The sequence below is a fragment of the Heteronotia binoei genome, chromosome 9, assembly GCF_032191835.1.
Source record: "Heteronotia binoei isolate CCM8104 ecotype False Entrance Well chromosome 9, APGP_CSIRO_Hbin_v1, whole genome shotgun sequence".
NCBI classification, from domain to species: domain Eukaryota; kingdom Metazoa; phylum Chordata; class Lepidosauria; order Squamata; family Gekkonidae; genus Heteronotia; species Heteronotia binoei.
In genome coordinates, this window is record NC_083231.1 from 29,023,712 (window position 1) to 29,046,404 (window position 22,693).

A 22,693-nucleotide genomic window follows, 5' to 3' on the forward strand; every position below is an offset into this window, starting at 1 on the left:
TGACACAAGGCCAATTGCTCTTACTCAGTCATTAACTTGTAGTCTTATTATTAAGATAAGAAGAGTGGGAAATGTGTGGACTGTGTTTGATTCCTAATATGAGAAATACTATGATTTCTCAGTCTCAACTAGAAGTCAAGTCCTCTGGCCTGAAAGGCAGTCAGTGGTAAGAGAAAGACACACAATACATATACAAAGGCACTTTATTAGAACTCCAGGCATCCCACATTACCTTGGTTTATTACCAGCTTCTGAAGCTCAGCCTCCCATGATCTGTGGCACATATTAAGCTCTGAAATACGACAAATGGCTTAATAAATGTTATCAGTCTTTGAGGTGCCACAGGATTCTACTGCTTTTGCTATAATAATCTAACAACTGCTACCCCACTGGAATTACTAAGTGTAATTAGCTCAATAACTGGCTATTGATATGTATGTGTTCCTAATGTGAATTGCATTCATCGCACCTGCTTTTCCCCTTTTACATTGTTAAGTTTTATTGAGTATAGTTTTGTAGCTGTTTTGTTTCAACACCAGAAACATCAAAAATATACAAGGGTCTGTTGGATGTTACAATACTAGTTATTTCACAAAATAACCTATATTATAATGGCAAATCCTAGGACATGAAAAGGATGGTAGAATTGAAAATTTCTCATTAAAATATTCTCATTGAAATTGCTCTCCACTGAGTGCCTTTATTTACAGTGAAAAAAATGTTGCAATGCTGCTATGGATAATGTCCTTTGCATGCAATTATGGAACACCAACATTACTTGGTCTACAGTTTTATTACACATAATTGCAACCATAAAAACATAAAGGAACATATTTTTAAGATGCTTCAAGAAAAAAAATACAACGTATTTCATTTTAAGAAATTTACACAGCAGATGGCGCATATATATATAAATATAAAAATACTTGTACACATGACAAAGGCCAGGATGCCTGCGTTGTCTGCAATCCTGACAATTTTAGGTCAAAGAATGAAGAATCCTAAAAAGGGGAGAAATATTTGCTTAAGATGTAATAAGTCACATTATGCTGCTAAAAATACATGTTGTAGTGCTTAGAATGGGGATTGCGCTTGTAGGTTATCAGTGTTACATCCCCTTTACTTAAGCTTATTGGATTGTCATGAGAGGAAAGTGCAACCTGCTTCTGAAATTTCTTCTTGCCTGTTCATGTCCTCCTTTTCCAAAACTGAGTAGTGGGATAGTGCCCAGAAATGCCAGAAATGCCTGGTGCCTTATTTAATTTCTCTCCCTCTGATCAGCTAGTTCTGTCTAGAGCAGGGGTGGCCAAACTGCAGCTTGGGAGCCACATATGGCTCTTTCACAGATATTGTGTGGTTTTCAAAGCCCCCAGCACCCCATTGAGTAGCTTGGAGCAGGCATTTCTCTCTTTATATCACTTCTCAAAGCCAAGCTAACCTGTGGCTTGGAGAATGCATTTGCTTTCTTTCTACTTCTCCCTCCCTCCTTCCATCTATTTTCCTTCTTTCCTTCCTTCCTTCCTTCCTTCCTGCTCTAAAAGATCTGACGTTCATGTCTTGTAGCTGTGAAACATCTGACGTTCATGTCTTGTGGCTCTGAAACATCTGATGTTCATGTCTTGCAGCTCTCAAACATCTGATGTTTATTCTATGTGGCTCTTCAGTTAAGCAAGTTTGGCCACCCCTGGTCTAGAAGCACACAAAGAGGCTGCAACTTTTCAATAACATGTCAAATCAGCAATAGAGAAAGTGCTAGTCAAAGTGAAGCTTCTCAAACCTTCTCCCATGCGATGCCACCAAGGACACTGAAGGCCATGCTGCAAGTGTTTTGTCTGGCTCTCTCTTTTTAGATCCTCATAATCTCATTTCCAAAGTTACATTAAAATGCAGTCTTGTTCTTGAGGAGCCCTGGAACAAGCTCAAAATAGGTAAATCACTGAAATTTGCAGGCCTAAAATGTTTGTTCCATGATTCTTGGGATATGCTTTTCCAGCAACAGTACACAGAACATTTCTAGCACACATTATCAGTGCTATCCTACAGAGGTCTACTCAGATAACTAGTCTGTTCACCGGGACTTACCGGTACTCCCAAGAAAATGTTCTTAGGATTCTACTGTTGGTTGGGTGAGACAAGTTGGAACATGACATGCAGCACATCATTACTAATTATCTTCCAGATGCTTACTGCTACTTGTAAGGTCATTCCACCTTGCTGGATCAATTTCTTTCCTCAGTCTACAGCTTCATTATCCATTTCTAGGTCATGTAACAGCATTCCATGAAGAAACAACAGTGGATCTTCCAGTGATGACCATTTCTGGTGCAGTGGTGCTCACTCACCTGGCAATGCCCGTATAATAGAGCTGTTTGGTTCACAGTCCATGCAATGTAGTAGGTCACAATTTTAGATCAGAAGAATGATCATTGTGTTTCACCATGAACAACTATTTCATCTAAAGCGTGAACAGAAAGTTGGTGCACAAGAGAATTTTCTGATTTAAGGTTGTGAATTCCGTGTAATGCTAAAAATGAACAGAAATCTTGTGGTATCTGAAAGACTTTAAAAATATTATTCCAACATAAGCTTTTGTGGACTAGAGCCCAGTTCTTCAGATGCAATGAGTGGATCCTCACTAGGCAGACCTTTTATGAAAAAGATAAGAAAAAAATAAACAGCAAAGTCAAGGGGCTGTGAGATGTGGGAAGCACAGGGTGAAACATAATTATGTAAAATTCAAATATAATCAAGAAAAATACATAGACCATTCACTAGTTTTGTTAAGCTCGTTAGCACCTGTAAAAGAAAATCAGAAGTCTGCTAAGAGAAACATCTATAGAAATTTAGAATTCCCAAATCCCTGTTCGTTAAAAAGAAAGCTCAAAGCAAGTTCACAGTGCTGTAGACCTCTTTTTAATGAATAACTATGAGCAGCCTTACTGACATGACTTTAAAAGTTACCTGACTATAAGCAAGGCCTTGCTTTTTAAAAAATGTGGGGTTTAGGTTACGTGTGTAATGGTGAGTCAGGCTTTGAGTGTGCTTTCTGGGTGAAGTGTAAGATAAATACCTTTTTAACGAAATGCAGTTGATCTCCTCCCATTGCGTGGCTAGGGGGGAAAAACATGTCAGGTAAAAAAAGTAGTATTTTTGAGTACATTTACAAGAATGTCAACAAGATACCCATTTTAAAAGTGCATTTACAGTGTAGCTGGATTTGAAGAGTATTTTAAATGCTCCCCCATTTCTATAAATCAGTTGCATAGGATGCTTAGTTTCAGAGGGTAGTCATGTTGGTCAGCAGTTCGAGTTCAATAGCATTTTAGAGACCAACAAGAGTTTCAGGATACAAGCTTTTGAGAGTCAACGCTCTCTTTGTCCTACATAAATAGGATATTTAAACAATGAAGGTCTGATTTTGCCACTATCAGTATGCATGATAAAAACAGTAGGGAAAGTGGACAACTGACTCACTTCTTTGTGACTCACTTCTTTCAGGGCCGGTGCCAGGTTTGCTGGCACCCTAGGCTGGGAGGGTGGGGGTCGCACCCTTCCTTTGGGCAATTTAAATTGCACAGGAGGGCACCAAGGAGCAGCCACTGCCCTTCCCACACCTGGGAATGGTCCCACCAATCAGGCCTTTAAATAGCCTGGAAGGCCAGCACCTGCTCCTGGGTGCTCTCCCAATCACAAGTAGTGCTGGCAGAAGCAGCCAGGCCAGCCTCCCCCTCCACTTAAAGAGCCTTCCAACCAGTCTTTAAATAGTGCAAGAAAGGCAGCAGCTGCTCCTGCTGCTCTTCCTGTGTGATTTGAATCACCGGTGGGGGCAGGGGCAGCCTTTAAGCCATGGTGGAATTAGATCCATTGAGGAATTTTTAGTCTGATTCCCAAGAGTATGATTGGTTCAAACAAAAAACTCCCAGGGTAGGAGGAAAGGATATGAAAGGCTGCCAGTACAGTTTGGGTCTTGTCTCCAAGAAAGAAAGTTTTATCCAACAAGTTTTTGCCTCTTTGTGTCCACTTTCCATGAAGAAAAGGGAAAATCTCTATGTAAGTATAGGCTTAGTTAGCATTATACTTTAACGTTCTGGTAACTGTCTTCTGAATATTCCCAGTTATTTGGGTTTAGCACAGTTTATGCTTAGCTATTAAAGATTCATTTTCTTTCACTGAACCAATGTGTACCTTGACTGCTTTTAGCAAATCTTGCTCATGAAAGCTCATGTCACACAATCAGGATGCAGGAGCCAGCCAGTGCTGACTGGACAGCACTGAGCTTCTCTCTGTCTCTCTCACACACACTGATCTATGGGGGACCAATCAGGAGCCAGCCGGTGCTGACTGGACAGCACTGAGCTTCCCTCTCTCTCCGTATCTCTCTCACACATTCATCTATGGGGGACCAACAGCACGCAGACTCAAAGGGACTTTTGGTGGTGGCAAACATTTTAATGAAGACTGGGTCCCAAAATGAGGGGTTGAGGGGAAGGGTTTTCCCACAGCTTGGGGTTTGGAGCTCGAGGAGGACACCAGTCAGTCCCGGGGGTGGGGGTGGATCTTCCTAATGAGAGAAGCAAGCAGTAGGGGAACTGAAAAGGGCAGTTTTTGATGGGATCCAGTCAGCTTTTTCACTCAACTTCATTAATTCCCTTCCTTACATCTAATGCCCTAGTCCCACATGGGCATTTGATTCATGCATGATCCCCAGCGCAGTCCTTTTGACTGGTCAAGAGGATTCCTTTTTCACCAGCTAAAAAGCTGCATGGCTCCAACACATTAGACACAAAGAGCAAGCAAAATAAAATTTCTGTTCTGATCACCTCACCCTAAAAATAAAGTCCCAGATTTCTCCTTCAGATTCTTAAAGAATGGGCACACAGCAACAAGAATCAAACCTAACTTCAAGGAGTTGACCAAGGGTCTCAAAGAATGTATGCCTGAATGTATGTTTTGCTGGGAAAGCTTCTTTTATGTCCTAACATTTTACTTAGTGAGAGCCTATTTGCCATCTCAGATCTTCCGGGGGGGGGGGGGCTCCTTCCAGCTAATCTCTTCATTCAAGCTACTTGCCAACAGCATGGGATAGCTCTCTCTCTCTTTTTTTTTTTTGTAAAGGCTTCCGCATTCTGGAACATTTTTTCCAAGGCCAATTTGGGTTCTATTTTGTTTTGTTTTTTTGTATACCATTTTGATCCACCATGTTTTGTGGGAAAAGTAGCATATAACTATTTCAACTAATTAATAAATGGGGCATTCAATTGTAATGCGTATGCAGTGAGGGACTGGCATACTAATTAAAGTTTGAAAAATATCCACATGGAATCTAAATTTTGGGGGCAATGTAACAGTGAGCTTGAAATGAAGAAAACAAAAAATGACATACCCTGAAGATAAAGTATCCTCTACTTTGAATGCCTCCAGGTATTCGAAGTTCTTCCTGAAAAGACAGATTTCAAACACATTTCATTGGAAACAAATATGTAGCAAAGTGACTATATTATTAAAGACTATAACAGTATACTATTTGTGAGGATTTTGTTTGCAAAAAAAAATGCACAGAGCCCAGTTTTTCCAGTACTTGCAAAGAACTGTGCACCTGCTGACACGTATGCACTGTATCAAATATGGGGTGTGGTCCATAATGGGAGCGATGACACATACAAGAAAAAAGATGATGTTGTGTAGTACTGGTTAAGTGTATGTGTCATGAAGTTCAAACCTCACTTCAGTCTTGAAATGGCTTTTCCAAATCATGGCCTACCCAAGGCCATTGGATATCCCTGGGAAGGCTACTGTGTTAGGAAAAAATTTTAAAGAAATTTTTTTTTATTGTTTAGACTACCATCTTACATACTGTTAAACTTTTGCAACAACAACAATTGTTGTAATTGTAATGGCCAATGGCTTTATGCAATAAATTTTACTACTACTGCTACTACTACAGCAGCAGCAGCAAATAACACCCAAGCTCCCCCAAATTTTACGTAGACCCTTTCTGAATTATACCATTTATGTAAACCATATCCTTTCTCATTCTTACAAATATATTTACACACAATTATTCCTTTACTAAACATATAACTAACACCATAAAATTAAAATACAATACATATCATTCACTGAACCAATGTTTACCTTGACTGCTTTTAGAGAATCCTGCTCATAAAAGGCTGTTCATATCATGCAACCAGAAGCCAACCAGTGCTGACTGGGCACCACTGAGCTTCTTTCTGTCTCTCTCTTTGTTTTGTTCTGTTAGCATCAGTGTACTGGTATGAGTCAAACTAGGTAAGTCACGTTGAGTCAAGGTCCCCCACTCTGATCATGTAACTACTTGAGAGAAACAACATTTCCAAACATGCTGTTTTAGTTTGGCTTAGGACTGTGGTATGGGGGGAGGGGCTTCTGCCTCCCCCATGCCATTTTCCAGAGGCAAAATGGTCCAGGGGGTGTTATTTTTCTCAATGCAAGGCTGAACATGTGTTGAATATTGTACATGCAGCCCTGCAACAGAGTAATAAAGCTTCCTGGGGCCATTTCAAGAAAGCAGGGAAGGCAGCATCTCCCCTGCCATGCCACAATTCTGAGAAACAAATTTGGAAGTGTGCTGGGGCCCCATTTTGGCTCAGATGATTTGCCTTCTGCCCTGCTGCTGTTCTCCCTTCTTCCCCTCAACCTGCTTCTCTAGTCAAAAAAGTTCCAGATGTGTCCTCCCTCACAAGCACATATCTAAAACCCTGAGAGGGCAGTCAGTTGAGGAAAGATGTATACAGAAAATATGGTGGATGTGGGAAAAGATTAACTACCTCCAGAGGTGAAATTCTAACTCAAGAAGAGAGCCCTCCAAATTCTGGTACCTGTCATAATCTATTTGATCAAATTTAATAGTGTGCATGTATGTATAATTCTTTGAGTAAAATAAAAATAATCTGAAATTAACTTTAAAAAATATTAGTACTAATATTCTGTAAACTTAAGACAAGCAAATATTAAACAAGGCCCATAATAATAACAGATACAGGCTGGTCCACCCTTTAAAATAACTAGGTAGGCTGTTAATGTCAGTAAAATGAACAGCATATGCACAGTTCTCATTTGCTTTGAGGAACAGTCAGATACAAGTGATCAAGGAAGAAATAAAAGCTGAAACTTCAAGATGGGTGTGTCTGATAGCGTCACCAATATCAGAAAGAAGGTGAGGGAAAAGGAACCACATGGAAAAGTTACCAAAAAGCACAAAAAATGTGGTAGAATTTAAAGCAAAATGTCAAGGTATAATTTAATACAAAGGAGCAAAACATACATTGTTCATCTGTCAACAGGCAACTTATGGTGAATAGTGCATAGTTATTAAATATTTCAATTTTATATAGTCTTTTGTAGTACTAATGTTTAAGATTTTGATATGCTGTTTCACAAGATTCCACAGAAGTCCAGGAGAATGGAGACACTGGAATACTTTCTATTTCAACAACTTCCACATTCAAGGGCTAGAATGAAAATATCTTTAAAAAAATTTTGGCCATGAAGCTTCAGGCACTCTTCGTTCAGCTGTCCTCTGAAAAGACCTACATGTTATCTTTTACAAACAGAAACTCTGAGAAATTACATTAATCGCTACTCTTTTGGATTTTCCTCAAAATTTCTGGTGCTTTCCTGAAGAAAAAAACTTTACAACTGAATTTAGGGAAAAGTTCAGCATCAACTCTAGAAAATAGTCATGACAACAGTTTTGGCCTACCAACCCTAATTAAATTCAACATGAAAGTAAGTTTCATTGGGTAAATGAGATTCTTTTTAAAATAGATTATTTTGATTGCTGTGAAGAACGTCTCCATAAGTAACCTTAAGGCACATAAGACAGTATCTGGGTACAATAATATAACTACAGTTCCAGCTATATGGTATCAATTTTGAAATCACTGAAAGGCTGCCAATGTGTTCCTGGGCTCAGGTTTGATATTTTAGGCCTGAAGGCTAAGATGCTAGGTTTGATATTTAAGGCCTGAAGGATATGGTTGCCAGATCGAACTCAGGAAATATCTGGGGACTTTGGGGGTGGAGCCAGAATACTTTAGAGGTAGAGTCAGGAGACTTTCCCATTCCCTAAAAATAAATAAATAAAAATACAGCAGTGCAATTCCCCTGAATACTTTCTTCATTTCCTCCTCCTCTTTTTTGCATTCAAATGGTTCTACAGCAGTTGCACTTCCACTAAAATGAAAGTGAGCTCACACACACACACACACACACAAAGCAGTCAAAATAAATACTTTGCATGCCCATACTTCTCTATGGAGCAATGGTATAGATACAGTGGTGGACTGGGTCTAAAAATATTGGTTGCCGGGAGACATAGGGGGGCCACCCACAACTGTAAGGCTATCATTTAATTTTTGTGAGAAATATTTTTTTTTAAAAAAATACATGTGGGGGAAAAGTTACAATTAAACTTTTGCGAAATAAATATGTATATTAGTAATTACAGTGTACATATATTGTTTATATTACTGGCAGTATACAGTAGATACTAAACGTAAATACAGGTTGCATTTTCTCCGGTGGAGCTGATCTCTGCCAGCTGGAAATCAGTTGTAAAAGTGGGAGATTCCCAGGCCCCACCTGGAGGCTGGCAACCCTAGTTACAATGTAGATTTTAGTTGCATTACAGTAATAATACTGGAACTTCTATTATATTTTCAAGCTACTAAAAGGTCATTAACATTTTTAACGTTGTCTAATGTTTAAGGGGGCCCACTTCATCAGGGGCCCACTTGCCATCGGGCCCCTGACACTCTGGCCAGTCCGCCACTGTATAGATAGCTTTACTCACTGGAGTTATTGAATGTAACAATCTGCTGTATTTCAACCAATTTATGGATAGAGAGGTCTAGGGGGTGGAATTTTTCTCTATCCCACACTCAGGTTCTAGTTTACTCTGTGGAGAATGAACTTCTCTGTTGAGAGAGTCTGTTGCATTGAAGAAAAGATGTGACACTTTGTTCATTCAACTGATGTTTACACTGGGGCTCCGTGGAAATATTACATAAGAGATAGAGCAGAGGAAGGCTTTGAAACCGCCAGCAAGTTCTAGATGAGGTGAGTTCTCTCTTCCTCTTTTGGATTTATTTTGCCATGAATGTTCTGTCTCTTTTCAACATTATTAAAGCCTTTATTACTCAAAACAAGACAAACTTTCTTATCTACAGAAGCTGCAGCCTGGAATTTAAAGTGAGACTGTTGACCCTTTAAAAGACAGAAACCCACAGAACAGAAGCTATCCTTTGTAGATGGACTTTTTGTAGCTGCATGTATATTATTTGTTTAACTTTGACTTGTAATATAGATACTTTGTTATCTTTCTAAAGTGTTGTCTTACTCCAGTGGGCTAAGACTTAGGCAGAAGGTAAAGTTTAGCCTTATCTTGGGAAATTATTATTATTTGGGAATCTTCGATTTGTGCTGGCTGGATTGGAATGCTGTTAGGCCTGAGGGCTAACGTAAGCAGACCTACCCTCTGACTTATATTTTAAAACCTGTATTGACAACTGGTGGAACCACCAACAGTCCTTGCACCTTAATAAATTATTTAAAAGACCTCTTGGAACTGGTCTACTGGTCAGGGCTTTGCAGAAGCTTCCAGTGGTCTTGGATCAGTGTAATATCTTCAGAGGAGCAGGGTGGACTGGTGGCCTGCTTCTTACATCTATAAAACCAGCCTGATGGCAGCCGGCCGTTTAAAGTGTACCTCGCCTGTCAAGATGCCAGGCCTGCTTCCCGGGAAGCCAGGGAAGAGCTGGAGGAACGGCAGGCTGGGCACTACAGAAAGGGAGGGAGAGGAGAAGATTGGATTTATACTCCACCCTTCACTACCCAAAGGATTCTCAGAGCAGCTTACAACTCCTTTCCCTTCCCCTCTCCACAACAGACACGCAGTGCAGTGGGTGCGGCTGAGAGAGCTCTCCCATAACATGTCTTGAAATGTTTTTATCTCCATGCTTTTTTTTTTTTAATGAAGAAGAGGTTGTTATTGTTTGATGAAGAACTGTAAGCAAATAAAAAGCCTACTTAACGGTTTTGTGATGTTTTGGATGGTTGAATGGAGATAGATTGTATGATTATTGTGTAACGTACTCGAAACGGAGACGAGAGTAGGGCAACATGGTTTATTGGGAGCACGTAACAAGAGAGAGAGCACGCGGGCCGGGTCCCGCTTATATACAATCCCGGGTACAGCCTACTGGGTTGGTCGGGCCAATCCTGCCCCGTTGAACTTCCCGCCACAGCTGGAGATAGGCGGGGAACTGGCTCCCGGCGCTGGGGCTCCTGGGACTGCCCAGTTGCCCCCCCCGTCTGGTCGCATGACATTTCTTGATACACTACACCCCTACCCCCTGGTTAATGTACAAAGTCCTGTAAATATGCGGGGGGCCGGCGCTCCCGGGTGGACCGTCTGGGGGTTTCGGGTGGAGGCGGCGCGGCCGCCGGGGATGGTGCTTCGGGGGGTCCTGGAGTGGACGGGGGCGGCCCGTTCTGTTCTGCGGATCCCTCGGGCTCGGTCGGCCCCGGTACCTCTGGCGCCCGCATCCCGGATGTTGGGATCGCGTCTTCTAGGCGGTCTCCGTTTGGCTCCTCGCGGGATATAGCCTCGTCTGTGTCTGCGGGTGCCTCCGGGAGAGTGCGGCGCCTCAACTGGTCAATGTGCCGCCGTAGCACCTGGCCCCCCTCGGTCGATATGTCGTAGTGGCGGGACCCGGTTACCCTCAGTACCCGCCCCGCCACCCAATCGGGGCCCCTTGCATAGTTTCGGGCGTAGACTGGGTCGCCCGCGAAGAAGCCCCGGACGGTGTCTCGGACTTCGGGACTCCCGCGGGTGTCTGAAGCTCGGTCGGGATGCAGCCGGTCCAGCCTGGTTATGAGTTTGCGTCCCATGAGGAGCTCAGCCGGGCTGACTCCTGTGACCGGGTTGGGTGTGATCCGATTATCGAAGAGGAACGCGGCCAGCCTGTGGTCCCAGTCCCCCTGTACAATTCGGCCGAGGGCCTCCTTTGTTGTGCGGACCATCCGCTCTGCCTGGCCGTTGGTGGCCGGGTGGAAGGGAGCCGACCTTATGTGCCTGATCAGATATCTTTGCAGGAACGCCTGGAAGTCGGCTGAGGTGAAGGCGGCCCCGTTATCAGAGACTATGGTGTCCGGGATGCCGTGTGTGCATAGGACCCTGCGCAGAGCTCTGACCGCGGCTGTGGACGAGGGGGACCCTACGGGGATGACCTCCAGCCATTTGGTGTAGGAGTCCACTATTATGATGAAGGTTTGCCCCTGGAAGGGGCCCGCAAAGTCGATGTGGAGTCTCGACCATGGTTTCCGGGTGGACTCCCACCTAGTGACGGGGGCGCTGGGCGGCTCGGGCCGCGATTCCTGGCAGGTCTGGCATCTGCGGACCCAGCCCTCGATCTCCCCGTCCATTCCCGGCCACCAGACGTAGCTCCTGGCCAGAGCCTTCATTCGCACTATGCCGGGGTGAGTCTCGTGTAGGGATTCTAAAACACGCCTTTGGAGCGGGGGCGGAATCACTACCCTACTGCCCCATAGTATGCAGCCCTTGTGTGCGGCTAATTCCTCCCTCCTCGCCTTGTAAGGCCTGAATTCCTCACCCATGTTTCCCTCTGGCCACCCCCTCACCACCCAGTCGAGCACCCGTGCCAGTGTCTTGTGTTTCTGAGTGGCCTTGGCCACTTCCGCGGCGTGGAGTGGCGGCTCCGGGAGGCTCTCTATCATCATGACTTGGTGTGCGGGTGCGGGGTCCGGACCCGTCTCCGGGAGCGGCAAGCGGCTGAGCGCATCCGCGTGACCCATAGCCTTGCCGGCCCTATGAACTAGTGTGTACGTGTATGAGTTGAGGAATTGGTTCCACCTCAACACGCGCTGTGAGAGTATTTGGTGGGTCTGTCTGTCTGGGGCTAGTAGACCTAAAAGGGGCTTGTGGTCCGTGGCAATTGTGAACCGTCTCCCATATAGGTACTCATGGAACTTGCGGACCCCCGCCACGATTGCCAAGGCCTCTTTGTCGATCTGCGCGTAGTTGCGCTCGGCTGGGGTGAGCGTGCGGGAGTAGTATGCGACCGGTACCTCCCTCCCATCTGGCAGCTGATGCCCCAGGACTGCCCCCACCCCATACGGCGACGCATCGCATGCCAGGATGACGGGGAGGGCCTCGTCAAAATGGTGGAGCACCGCATTGGACACCAGGACGTCCTTGACCGCCTGAAACGCGGCGGCCTGTCGTTTGCCCCAAACCCAAGGGGCATTCTTGTCCAGCAGCCGGTGAAGGGGCTCCGCGAGGGCAGCCTTGTGGGGGAGGAAGGAATGGTAAAAGTTGAGCACCCCCAAGAAGCTTTGTAGCTCCGCTTTGCTCGTGGGGGCCGGGGCTTGTACGATGGCTCGGGTCTTTTCTTCCGTGGGGTGGATTCCAGTTGCGTCTACGGCGAACCCTAGGAACTCCACCCGTGGAACCCCCAGCAAACATTTCTCCCTCTTGACCTTGAGCCCCGCGGTCTGGAACCGGCGGAGCACCTCTCGGAGGCGGTTGCCAAATTCTTCGGGGTCCGGGGCGGCGACTAAAACGTCATCGAAGAACGGCTGGACTCCGGGAATTCCTTTAAGGAGAGAGTCCATTATGCTCTGGAAAATCCCCGGAGCGACGCTCACCCCAAACTGCAGCCTCTTTACGCGGAAAGCCCCTCTGTGTGTCACGATCGTTTGGGCCTCTGCCGTCTTGCTGTCTACTGGGAGCTGCTGGTAGGCTTGGGCTAGGTCTAGCTTCCCGAATATCCTAGCCCCCGCTAGGGCGGCTAGGACGTGGCTCACTACCGGCACCGGATAGGGGTTGTCCTGTAGAGCCTTATTTATGGTGCATTTATAATCGGCACATATCCGCACCTCCCCGGTTGGTTTGATGGGGGTAACGATGGGGGTTTCCCAAGTGGCGTAGTCCACCGGCTCAAGGACGCCTTGTGCCGTGAGGCGGTCTAGCTCTGCCTCAATCTTAGGTTTCAAGGCGAACGGGACCCTCCTGGCCTTGAGCCGAATCGGCCTGACTGTGGGGTCTAGGGGCAGGGAGATGGCCGGCCCCCGGTAGCTTCCTAGGGACCCATCGAATACCTCGGGGAATTCCTTGCAAATCTCCCCGAACCCACGCGGCGTTAAGGTCTGCCCCACCCCCTCCACGCGGATTCCCATGGGTTTGAACCAGGCCAGACCTAGCAGGGTAGCCAGCTGGCGCTTTACCACCAGGATGTCCAGCGGGCCGTGGAAGGACCCCCGCTCGACTTGTACCCGCGCCCACCCTGCAATTTGCACCGGGTTCTTCTGGAAGTCCCGGAGTATGAAGTCTGCCGGCCGAAGTTGCAGCCGCTGGCGGGGACACAGTTCTCTTAGGGTTTCCTCCGCTATGAGGGAAATGGAGGACCCTGAGTCCACCTCCATTTGGCAGGGGTTCTCCTCGATAAGGACCGTCACTTTGATTTTATCGGGGGAATCGTGGGGCAAGTTCAGTACCTGTAGGGACGTAGAGTCTATCGCGTGGGACTCCGCGGACTCGTGGTACGTGGTCGGCTTCCTGCGGTTGGGCTTGGCTCGGCAAGCCCTGGCGATGTGGCCGGTCTTCCCGCAGCTCCTGCAGTCCCAGGTCCGGTACTGGCAGTCTCTCCTCTCGTGGGGGCCGCCGCAGCTGGCGCACTTGGTGGCCGGGGCTCGCTCCGACGCTGGTGGTCGGTCGGTCGCTCGGGGGCGTTGGGTCGCTCTGTTGGGTGGCCCGGCTGGGCGGCGTAGCTGATGGGCTTCCTCCTCCTCGGGGCCGTCGTGGTCCAGCTCTTCGTGGTGGGCGGCTTCCATCTTGGCCCGGGGAAACGTTCGGGCGGTTCGTTCCCACGCCACCGCCTCGCTGAAGGCGGCCTGGAGGGTAAGCTCTTCTTTGGCGAAGAGCTTTTGCTGGAGCCTTTCGTCGCGGAGGCCCCACGTGAATCTGTCCGCCAGGGCTTCCTCCAGTTGGGGGAGGTTGCAGTTCCCGGCGAGTTTGCGGAGGGCCGCCAGGTAGTCCGCGGCGGGCTCGCCCGCGATCTGGTCCCGTTTGTGGAACAGGAACCTGCGAGCCACCCGCGAGGGCTGTGGTGAGAAGTGTCCCGTGAGGAGTCGGATGATCTCGTCATAGGATTTCTCCGCCAGACGGGCGGGTGCCGAGAGACCCTTGGCGATCTCGAACGTGGCAGGCCCGCAGACGCTCATGAGAACGTCCCTCTTTGCTCCGGCGTCAGTGATCTTGTTGGCCCGGAGGTAGAACTCGACCCGCTCCGCGTAGGACTCCCATCCCTCTGGATTTGTAGGGTCGAAGGGCTCGAGGTAGCCGGTGATTCCTCCTTGGTTGGCCATGATGGCGGCGGCGGTCGCTTGTTGCCCAGATCTCCGTCGTAGCCGCTGAGGCTAGAATCCCATCCTCGTCGCCAGTGTAACGTACTCGAAACGGAGACGAGAGTAGGGCAACATGGTTTATTGGGAGCACGTAACAAGAGAGAGAGCACGCGGGCCGGGTCCCGCTTATATACAATCCCGGGTACAGCCTACTGGGTTGGTCGGGCCAATCCTGCCCCGTTGAACTTCCCGCCACAGCTGGAGATAGGCGGGGAACTGGCTCCCGGCGCTGGGGCTCCTGGGACTGCCCAGTTGCCCCCCCCGTCTGGTCGCATGACATTTCTTGATACACTACAATTGTTCTAGCAAAGAGTGAATATTCAAATATTCTTAGAAGACAAAAGCAGGATTTTTTTGTATCTTATATGAAAGACAGCAACAAACTGAAATAGAAAATGACGTTTCAAAACATGTCTTAAGTCTCTTGCTGTTTTGTAAAAGTGCACTGTGAGTTATTTCTGTTACTTTTAAAAAATATGTCTTCATTGCTTAAAGGTGCTCGTTTTTAAAGGAACAAACTGTCTGCCAATCTATGAAGCTTGCCAACTCCTGCTTGAGAACTACCTGGAGATTTGGGTGAAGTGGAACCTGCAAAGAACAGGATCTGACAAGGGGAGGGACCTTAGTGGAGTGCAGTGCCACAGTCCACTCTCCACAGCAGCCATTTTCTCCAGGGGAGCTGATCTCTGTAATCTGGACATGAGCTGTAATTTTGGGAGATCTTGAGACCTCCTGGAGGTTAGCAACCCTAAACTCTACCCTGATTTTATTTATGCTTAATCAAAAGGATAGTGTTACCTTGCATTATTTCACCCATATCAATTTTTGATAAACTGTGGAAATGTGTATTGGCTGGTTATATCCTTTTCCTTTGAAAGCTGGCAAAATAAGTTTCATACTCCTCTGAAATATTTATGAGTAGGCCATATACTAATTCTTTTTGTTCTATCTTTTCCCCCTCCTTAAAGGCAAATGATAGGTTGGATAATTCATCTTTAATTATCTTTTCAGTTCCTCATGGGATAGTCCTAAATGAATCAGATTTCCTCAAAGAGAAAGAGGGGAAAGATATTTATAGAAAGCACAGCTTAATTTTGTTTAAATGAGCAGATCTTCAACCAAAAAAACTGGTTGGTTAATTCATATCACTATAAAATTCAGCTCCCTTTTGCCTCTTCGGCTTTGCTGTGTGAAATACCAAAGCCACCCCTGTACACAAGAGCCCCAGTTACTGCCCTCAGTAAATAGCTTTTCCTATCCCTAAACATTTGGAGAGTGGTTTTTGACCTCTCTATTCCCTTCCAACCCTTCATTTCCTTAACTCTATGCCTTCTCTTTCTCTGAGGCCTCTATTTCTCCACTTATCTTTCCCTCAGATATCTGATGCTTTCCATCCCTTGGCCTACTTTTCCTTTTCTTATATTTATTTGAACATTTATACCCCCATCTTTTTGACTCATAGGCTCATATCTGTGAAAGTATACAACAAAACCCAATCAGAGTACAACAGTAAAAATGCAACTAATCAATAAACACTAATATCACACAGTATTAAAATATCCTATTCTACAAATTTAAATGAGCCCAAAAGTTTACTGAATCAAAACTGACTCATTTGCTTCCTCCCTTGGGAGGAGAGTCCACAAGTTAGATGCCACCACTAAAAGGCTAGTCATAAGTTTGCACTCATGCATTATTGCAATCACACAGCACAGCCTCAGACGCAGACCATTTTAAAACTGTAAACAGTACCTTGATTTGAGCTTGGAAACCAAGTGGGAACCGAAGTTGCTATGGCAAAACTGTAGTAATAAACTCCAGACAGATGACACTTATTACCACCCTGATTTTGGATCAACTCCAATTTCGAGAGCAGCTTTATGTACAGTGCGTTGCACTAGATCAGTCTACCAGAGCATCTGGAATGTGAACAGATCCTTTCCTTCCAACAAATCAAGTAGCTGGTAAACTTGTCACGGCTGGTAAAAAGTGTTCTGCATCACTGCCACCACCTGAGCATCCATATGTAGCTCTGGATGCAGAAGAACTGAATTGCAAACTTGCATCTTAGGAGGGCAGGAATACAGCCTCAATCAAGGCAGGCTGGAAAAAGAGCTTTAGCAAATTGCTTGAGGGCCCTCCTCTTACTTTCCTAGGTAACAAACTGTTCCATCTTCCACCAACAGCACAGTCCCTCTTACCTTGAAGGTCTGTACAAGGTTTAACCCAACCAGTGTTCCCTCTAAGCTGAGTTAATGTGAGCTAGCTCACAGGTTTTTAGCCTCCAGCTCACACATTGTTGTCTTAGCGCAGGAAGGATGACCACAGAGTACAATAATTGATGCAATAGCTCACAACTTTAATGCCAGCAGCTCATAAAGTAGAATTTTTGCTCACAAGTCTCTGCCGCTTAGAGGGAACATTGAACCCAACTGAACTGTAATTTCCCTTCACTTACAAAACCTGTGCTTTTAGTTAATATTCTGAAACTGCCAGCTTCACCTAGCAGTTAGAATATTTGAACATGTCATCAAAGCTGCTTTAGGGGAGGGAGGTTTCACAGCCAGTTTCTAGCCTATAATATTTGTCTTTGAAGACTATGACCGATTTCTCACTAGGGCTTGTTCCAGTTTCAGAGCCCTTTTTCCCCTGGTGCTTCTGTCCGATTTCACACAAGCTGCCATGGGGTTGCAACTTGCCCCGACTTTTCCTGTGGCAAGCAAGATCCTCTGAAAACTGGTTTCAGCTTGCCACAGGAAAGAGGCGGGGCAAGTCACAGCCCTACGGCAGCTTGTGCAAAATCGGACAAAAGTGCTGGGGGGGAAATGGCTCTGAGACCAGAACAAGCCTAGAGACAAATCTGTCTATATGTTTGTAAAGTGTCATCAAGTTGCAGCTTGGAAGATTTTAAAGGCAAGCAGCAAACAGAGGTGGTTTGCCATTGCGTGCCTCTGCATAGTGACCCTGCACTTCCTTGGCGGTCTCCCATTCAAATACTGGCCAAAGTCGACCTGGCTTAGCTTCTGAGATCTGATGCAATCAGGCTAGCCTGGGCCATCCAGGTGAGGGTTTTATACATCTGAATAAATTAACTGATATGCAGAAAACTGAAATAGCACTGAACAACAACAACAACAACAAACAAATTCAAAACTGGCCAAGAGTTGTGCAGGTCAAACATTTGAATCTCCTTGAATCTAATTTCAAAGGTCATATTTTGTAAAATAAAGTCTGGATTGGTGTCTGCTTAAAAGGTAAGTCTGAAACTGAGAACCCAGCTTCACAGTGCAAATCCTAAACAGAGTTAACACCCTTATAGGGCAGGGGTGGCCAACAGTAGCTCTCCAGATGTTTTTTGCCTACAACTCCCATCAGTTCCTGCCTGCATGGCCAATGGCTGGGGCTGATGGGAGTTGTAGGCAAAAAACATCTGGAGAGCTACCATTGGCCACCCATGTTATAGGGCAATCCTATGCAGAAATCTTCCAGTCTAAGTCCATTGTAGTAAATGAGCACAGACTGGAGTAACTCTACATTGCCATAGGACTGTACCAATACTCTACTACATAGGAAAGTACTGCAGTTGACTTGGAAATCTATGGTACTACTTCCTCGGAGAAACTCATGGTCTCAAAAAAGAAAACCTTCAAAAAAAAATTCAATGCCTATAGGATGCTATTGATTGTTCTCAGGAGAGCCTGTGCAACTTTGATAAGAGTCTTCTTTCAAGTTAGAATTTTGCTTCAAGGAAATTTAGTAAGTTTGCAAAACTGTGGTACGAAGGTCCAATTAGTGCAGGAAATTGAGAGGATGGTAACAAAACTATTTGCTATATGAAAACTGGGTTTTCTTTGTTGAAATTTCTTATAGTTATTATTGGTACACTGCCAGCCTTAGATTGCATTCATGTAACCTCTTTCATAAAACATTAATAGGAACTGAAAAATTAGTTCCAAAAGTCAAAGATGGCCCATGGCATTTTGGAGGCAGAAGATCTAAATAGGGTTCTTTATAAGTGATGAAACAGAATACTAAAATAAACAATTGACAATTTGTTTCCCTGTAATGGTCTCCTAGAATGCAACAGGCTGAGATCTGTTATTTGCTTGGATGGAAGGTGGTAATATGAAAGACTGAGTGACCGTGTTGCCCTCCAACCAGAAAGTACAACCCATCAGACTCAGCAGGAGTTAATCCTGAGTTAAATACGTTTGTGTTTCGGTGAAGCATCGCTTCAGAGAGCAAAAGTCTGAGCTGAGAGCTAATTCTGAAATTGTTTCTCCCTGAATTCTCTCTCATCACTGTAAACAATAAAAACATTAAACAAGCCAAAAAAGGTTAAAACAGACTACTGTGTGGATTCCAGAAAATACTCCTACTTTTGGTACCAGTGCCTTATGGCAGACAACATGCTGATAAATGGAAGGCTTGTTTGTATAGGACTGTACTATATTGTACTAGCCATTGGGGTAATGAGATTGGGCTTCTGAACAGTAGTATTAAAATTCTTTATTTCAACCAGGATAGCAAAGGAAAGATATCATTGATGAAATTTATCCCCATAAATAAAAGGTTTTTGTTCTCCTTTATGTAACTTTTTAATATGCAGTATGGCATCACAGACACATATTTTTGAAGGGTAAAAAACACATGCAAATCAATAACAGCACAATAAAAAATGGAAAATGCAATAGTCTGATGCATCTCAGGAACAGAAGCAGGGCATGTTCAGAAAGCAGAGAAGGGGACATGAGCATGCATAATTAAAAAGTTACATACGTCCACTTCATATCTCTTCGGTCTCCTCTCATGCAGTTGAGGAACAAGTTGCAGCAAAGGATGCAGGACAGACGACTAAGAGGACATGAACAACAATGAAATCCTGAACTCCAGATGTGAAAAAAAATCTTTACTACAGCATCAGCTCATGAAGAGATCATGCAAAGCAAAGGATGGAAGATATCTGAAGCAACTGTATTTTGGGACTGTCTTGGGAGTGCTTCCAGTGCTGCAATTTCCTTCATGGATGTGCACTGCAACACTCCTCCATGATGAAAATCAGTATTAGATAGTGTTGCATCTGCATATATTTCCAAATTTTGCATGGACTGTTCAAAACTCTTTCCAAGAGGATGCTGTAGTTCAAGAAGCTAATGGTAGTTTAGTGTTTGTTATCCTCAGCTACCTCCTATCTAATATAATAGATTCCACCAGGGGTGGAATTCTAGCAGGAGCTCCTTTGAATATTAGGCCACACACCCCTGATGTAGCCAATCCTCCAAGAGCTTACAAGGCACTTTTTTGTAAGCTCTTGGAGGATTGGCTACATCAGGGGTGTGCGGCCTAATATGCAAAGGAGCTCCTGCTAGAATTCCACCACCCCATTCCACCAATATACCAAGAGACAAAGGTCTCTAGAATTCCTTGCCAGAGGAGCAATTTTAGGATTACTGTCAACCTTGAGATCTCCAGGCAAGTGGAACTGCCAGATAAGACCTGGACCAAGAACAAACAGCAATATAGCCCTTAAGCATTCAATCACAAGAAATAACAAGTCTCACTAAATGAACAGTAATGATCCCACTCAACATCCCATGACTTAGCTGCGACCTCTCCAGAGAATCTTCATTGTACTCTTTCCGGAATATCAGGTTCATAATGCAAAAGAAGAACACACTGAAAGCTTACAGATAAGTCCAAATGCTTGACTGCCAGCTCAGATGTTGGCCCTTTAAGCTGCCACACTATTCAAAAGGAGGGCCATAGCCAAGGCAGTGTTTCCCGATGCTGTAATACTTAAATACAAGAGCTGATGTTATTACTCTTTTGTTTCCTCATTCCTTAAGTCTTGCCTCCTTGCATTCTGCTCCATGGCTTTGCAGTCCTTTGGCCACCTCAAATCTAAGCCATTCATCTACTCCACAACCTCACAGAAACCCAGTCACTGATAGCCACAAAGGCTCTCTGCGCCAGCCGAGTTCTGGATTGTGTAGGAAGGACGTACAGTATAATCAGTTTGCACTCCATATACCACAATAAGCGTATTATTAATATTTTTGTTTAAATGATAATTTTTTCCATGCAACAAATGTGTAACTTCAGTATAAATGTTATTTGCAGATGATATTGCATCCTTGTCTGCTTTTTAACAGGAAGGTCAAATCAAAAGATAAAAGTTAAGATATACCAATCTTCATAATCATATAGTAAAGAAAGTGCACTTCTAATACACTTCTACCAAAAGACTCAAATAGAATTCCTTGTTCAAATACTAAGAGAAACTAAAACCCCATCTTATTTAACAACCATTTCATTTCCTTGTATTACCAGATGCATGTAATCACGACAGAAGCTATATAAAGAAGGATACTGTGGAAGATGCAAACCCCATTGGAACACTGAATCCTGAAGTCCAACAGTACAAAAAGACAACTGCAAATCTATTGCCTTTAGCAGTAAGATGCTATTCAATGTTTCTAACACTGGAATGCCAAGAGCACTTTCATAGGAGAAAGCCCCACTGAATTCAATGGAACTTTTTGCCTAGGAAGGTTCTTTTAGTGTGTAAGAAATTGAAGCAAAGCTTCAATTCAATTAATTCGATTTAATTAATACATAAACACTGTGCAAAATATGAAACATTAAGAAGGTTGGCAAATGAAAATCTTAAGCTCTACTATATTCTTTCAACTCAGGGATTCCATAGGGCATGACAAGGGTGTTTTAGTACGCTTGAAAAGCATCAGCTTATTAAAACACATTTTTAGTTGTTTAGGTTTATACACAAAATGACTGATTGTTTCAAATGAAATCCAAAAATTAAAATAACTCTCTGCTTTTTAAAGAAATGTTTATTATAGAATTGGTGTTCTCAACATTTGTTGCTTGGATCATTAATTAATATACACCAGCACAGATTAATAATTTAGAGAAATAATCAGGGCTTTTTTTGGAGCATGAACTCTTTTGCATATTAGGTCACACACGCCTTAGATAGCCAATCCTCCTGGAGCTTACAGTAGGCCATGTACTAACAGCCCTGTAAGCTCTTGGAAGATTGGTTACATCAGGGGTGAACATATGAAGCTGCCTTATACTGAATCAGACCCTTGGTCCATCAAAGTCAGTATTGTCTACTCAGACTGGCAGCGGCTCTCCAGGGTCTCAAGCTGAGGTTTTTCACACCTCTTTGCCTGGACCCTTTTTTGGAGATGCCGGGGTGTGCGGCCTAATATGCAAAAGAGTTTCTGCTACAAAAAAAGCCCTGGAAATAACATTAGTTTGTCAGATGGAAAGCCACCCCCAGTGTGAACTCTTATTTCAGATACCACTTTAGCGTCTAGCAGAGATGTTTTTTACCCATTTCCTTCTGCAATTTTAAATTATTGAATTTCAAAGATGGTCACCATCTGTTTTCCATTAGACTTCAGCTTTTAGAGGAGGCATGGCTCAGTGGCAGAACATCTGCTCTGAGTGGGGAAGAACCCAGTTTCAACCTTTAGTTAAAAGGATGAGGTAGCAAATGAGGTGAAATACCTCTGCCTGAAACCACGGAGAGCTGCTGCCAGTGAGGCCAGGCAATACTGACTGTCTAGGAGCAACCCCACACCTCCAAACCATTTGGGAACCCAGTGCATGAAGAGGGCAACATTAATACCCCTGACCACAGCTATCAGACCCTGGATCTCTTCTCCACCCAGGGCAGCTCTGAGAGAGGACAAGGAGAATAGGTAAACAAAAGGCAGGTGGGAGATCCAGGCAGGGGCAACTCCAGGCCCATCACAGTCCACCTAATGATAGCAGGAAGGCTACCTTGCAGGAAGGGCCTGGTGTCAACCTGATTCAACTGGATGAGTGGGGTAGACTCCACAGGCAGGGTGAGAAACAGGGTTGCCAGCCCCCAAGTCCCAGCAAGGGAACCTACAGTTTCGAGGGCTTCTCCCTGTTGTGGACCAGCTGACGGGTGGGGGATACCCCTCTCCTAAACAGGAATGTTGCTGAGCAATGTCCCCGATGTGATGATGTCACCTGAAAGTTATGTCATTGCATAAGGGACATCATACCGGTGACACTCTGGGTTTTGGGCACAATTTAACCATAGACTTTGCCCTCCAAAGCAGTCATTTTTTCAGGTAAATTGATCTTCATCATCTAGATCACCAGGTGTCACATGGGTTGGCAGCCTTGGGTATCTGATAAGGCCTGCTTCATACAGGCTGAAGACTCA

General features: G+C 44.8%; 1 protein-coding gene across 1 annotated transcript in view; it reads right to left on the bottom strand.

Moving 5' to 3' along the window:
• Positions 1-731: 731 nt before the first annotated feature.
• NMU (neuromedin U) overlaps positions 732-22,693 on the bottom strand; it is a 36,797-nt gene continuing 14,835 nt past the window's right edge. The window contains exons 7-10 of the mRNA XM_060247306.1: positions 19,246-19,320; positions 5,384-5,437; positions 3,071-3,110; positions 732-1,001 (exon numbers count right to left, since the gene is read on the bottom strand). Coding sequence (XP_060103289.1) covers positions 3,075-3,110; positions 5,384-5,437; positions 19,246-19,320 — 165 coding nt within the window. The 3' untranslated portion in view covers positions 732-1,001; positions 3,071-3,074. The remainder of the gene's footprint in view (positions 1,002-3,070; positions 3,111-5,383; positions 5,438-19,245; positions 19,321-22,693) is intronic.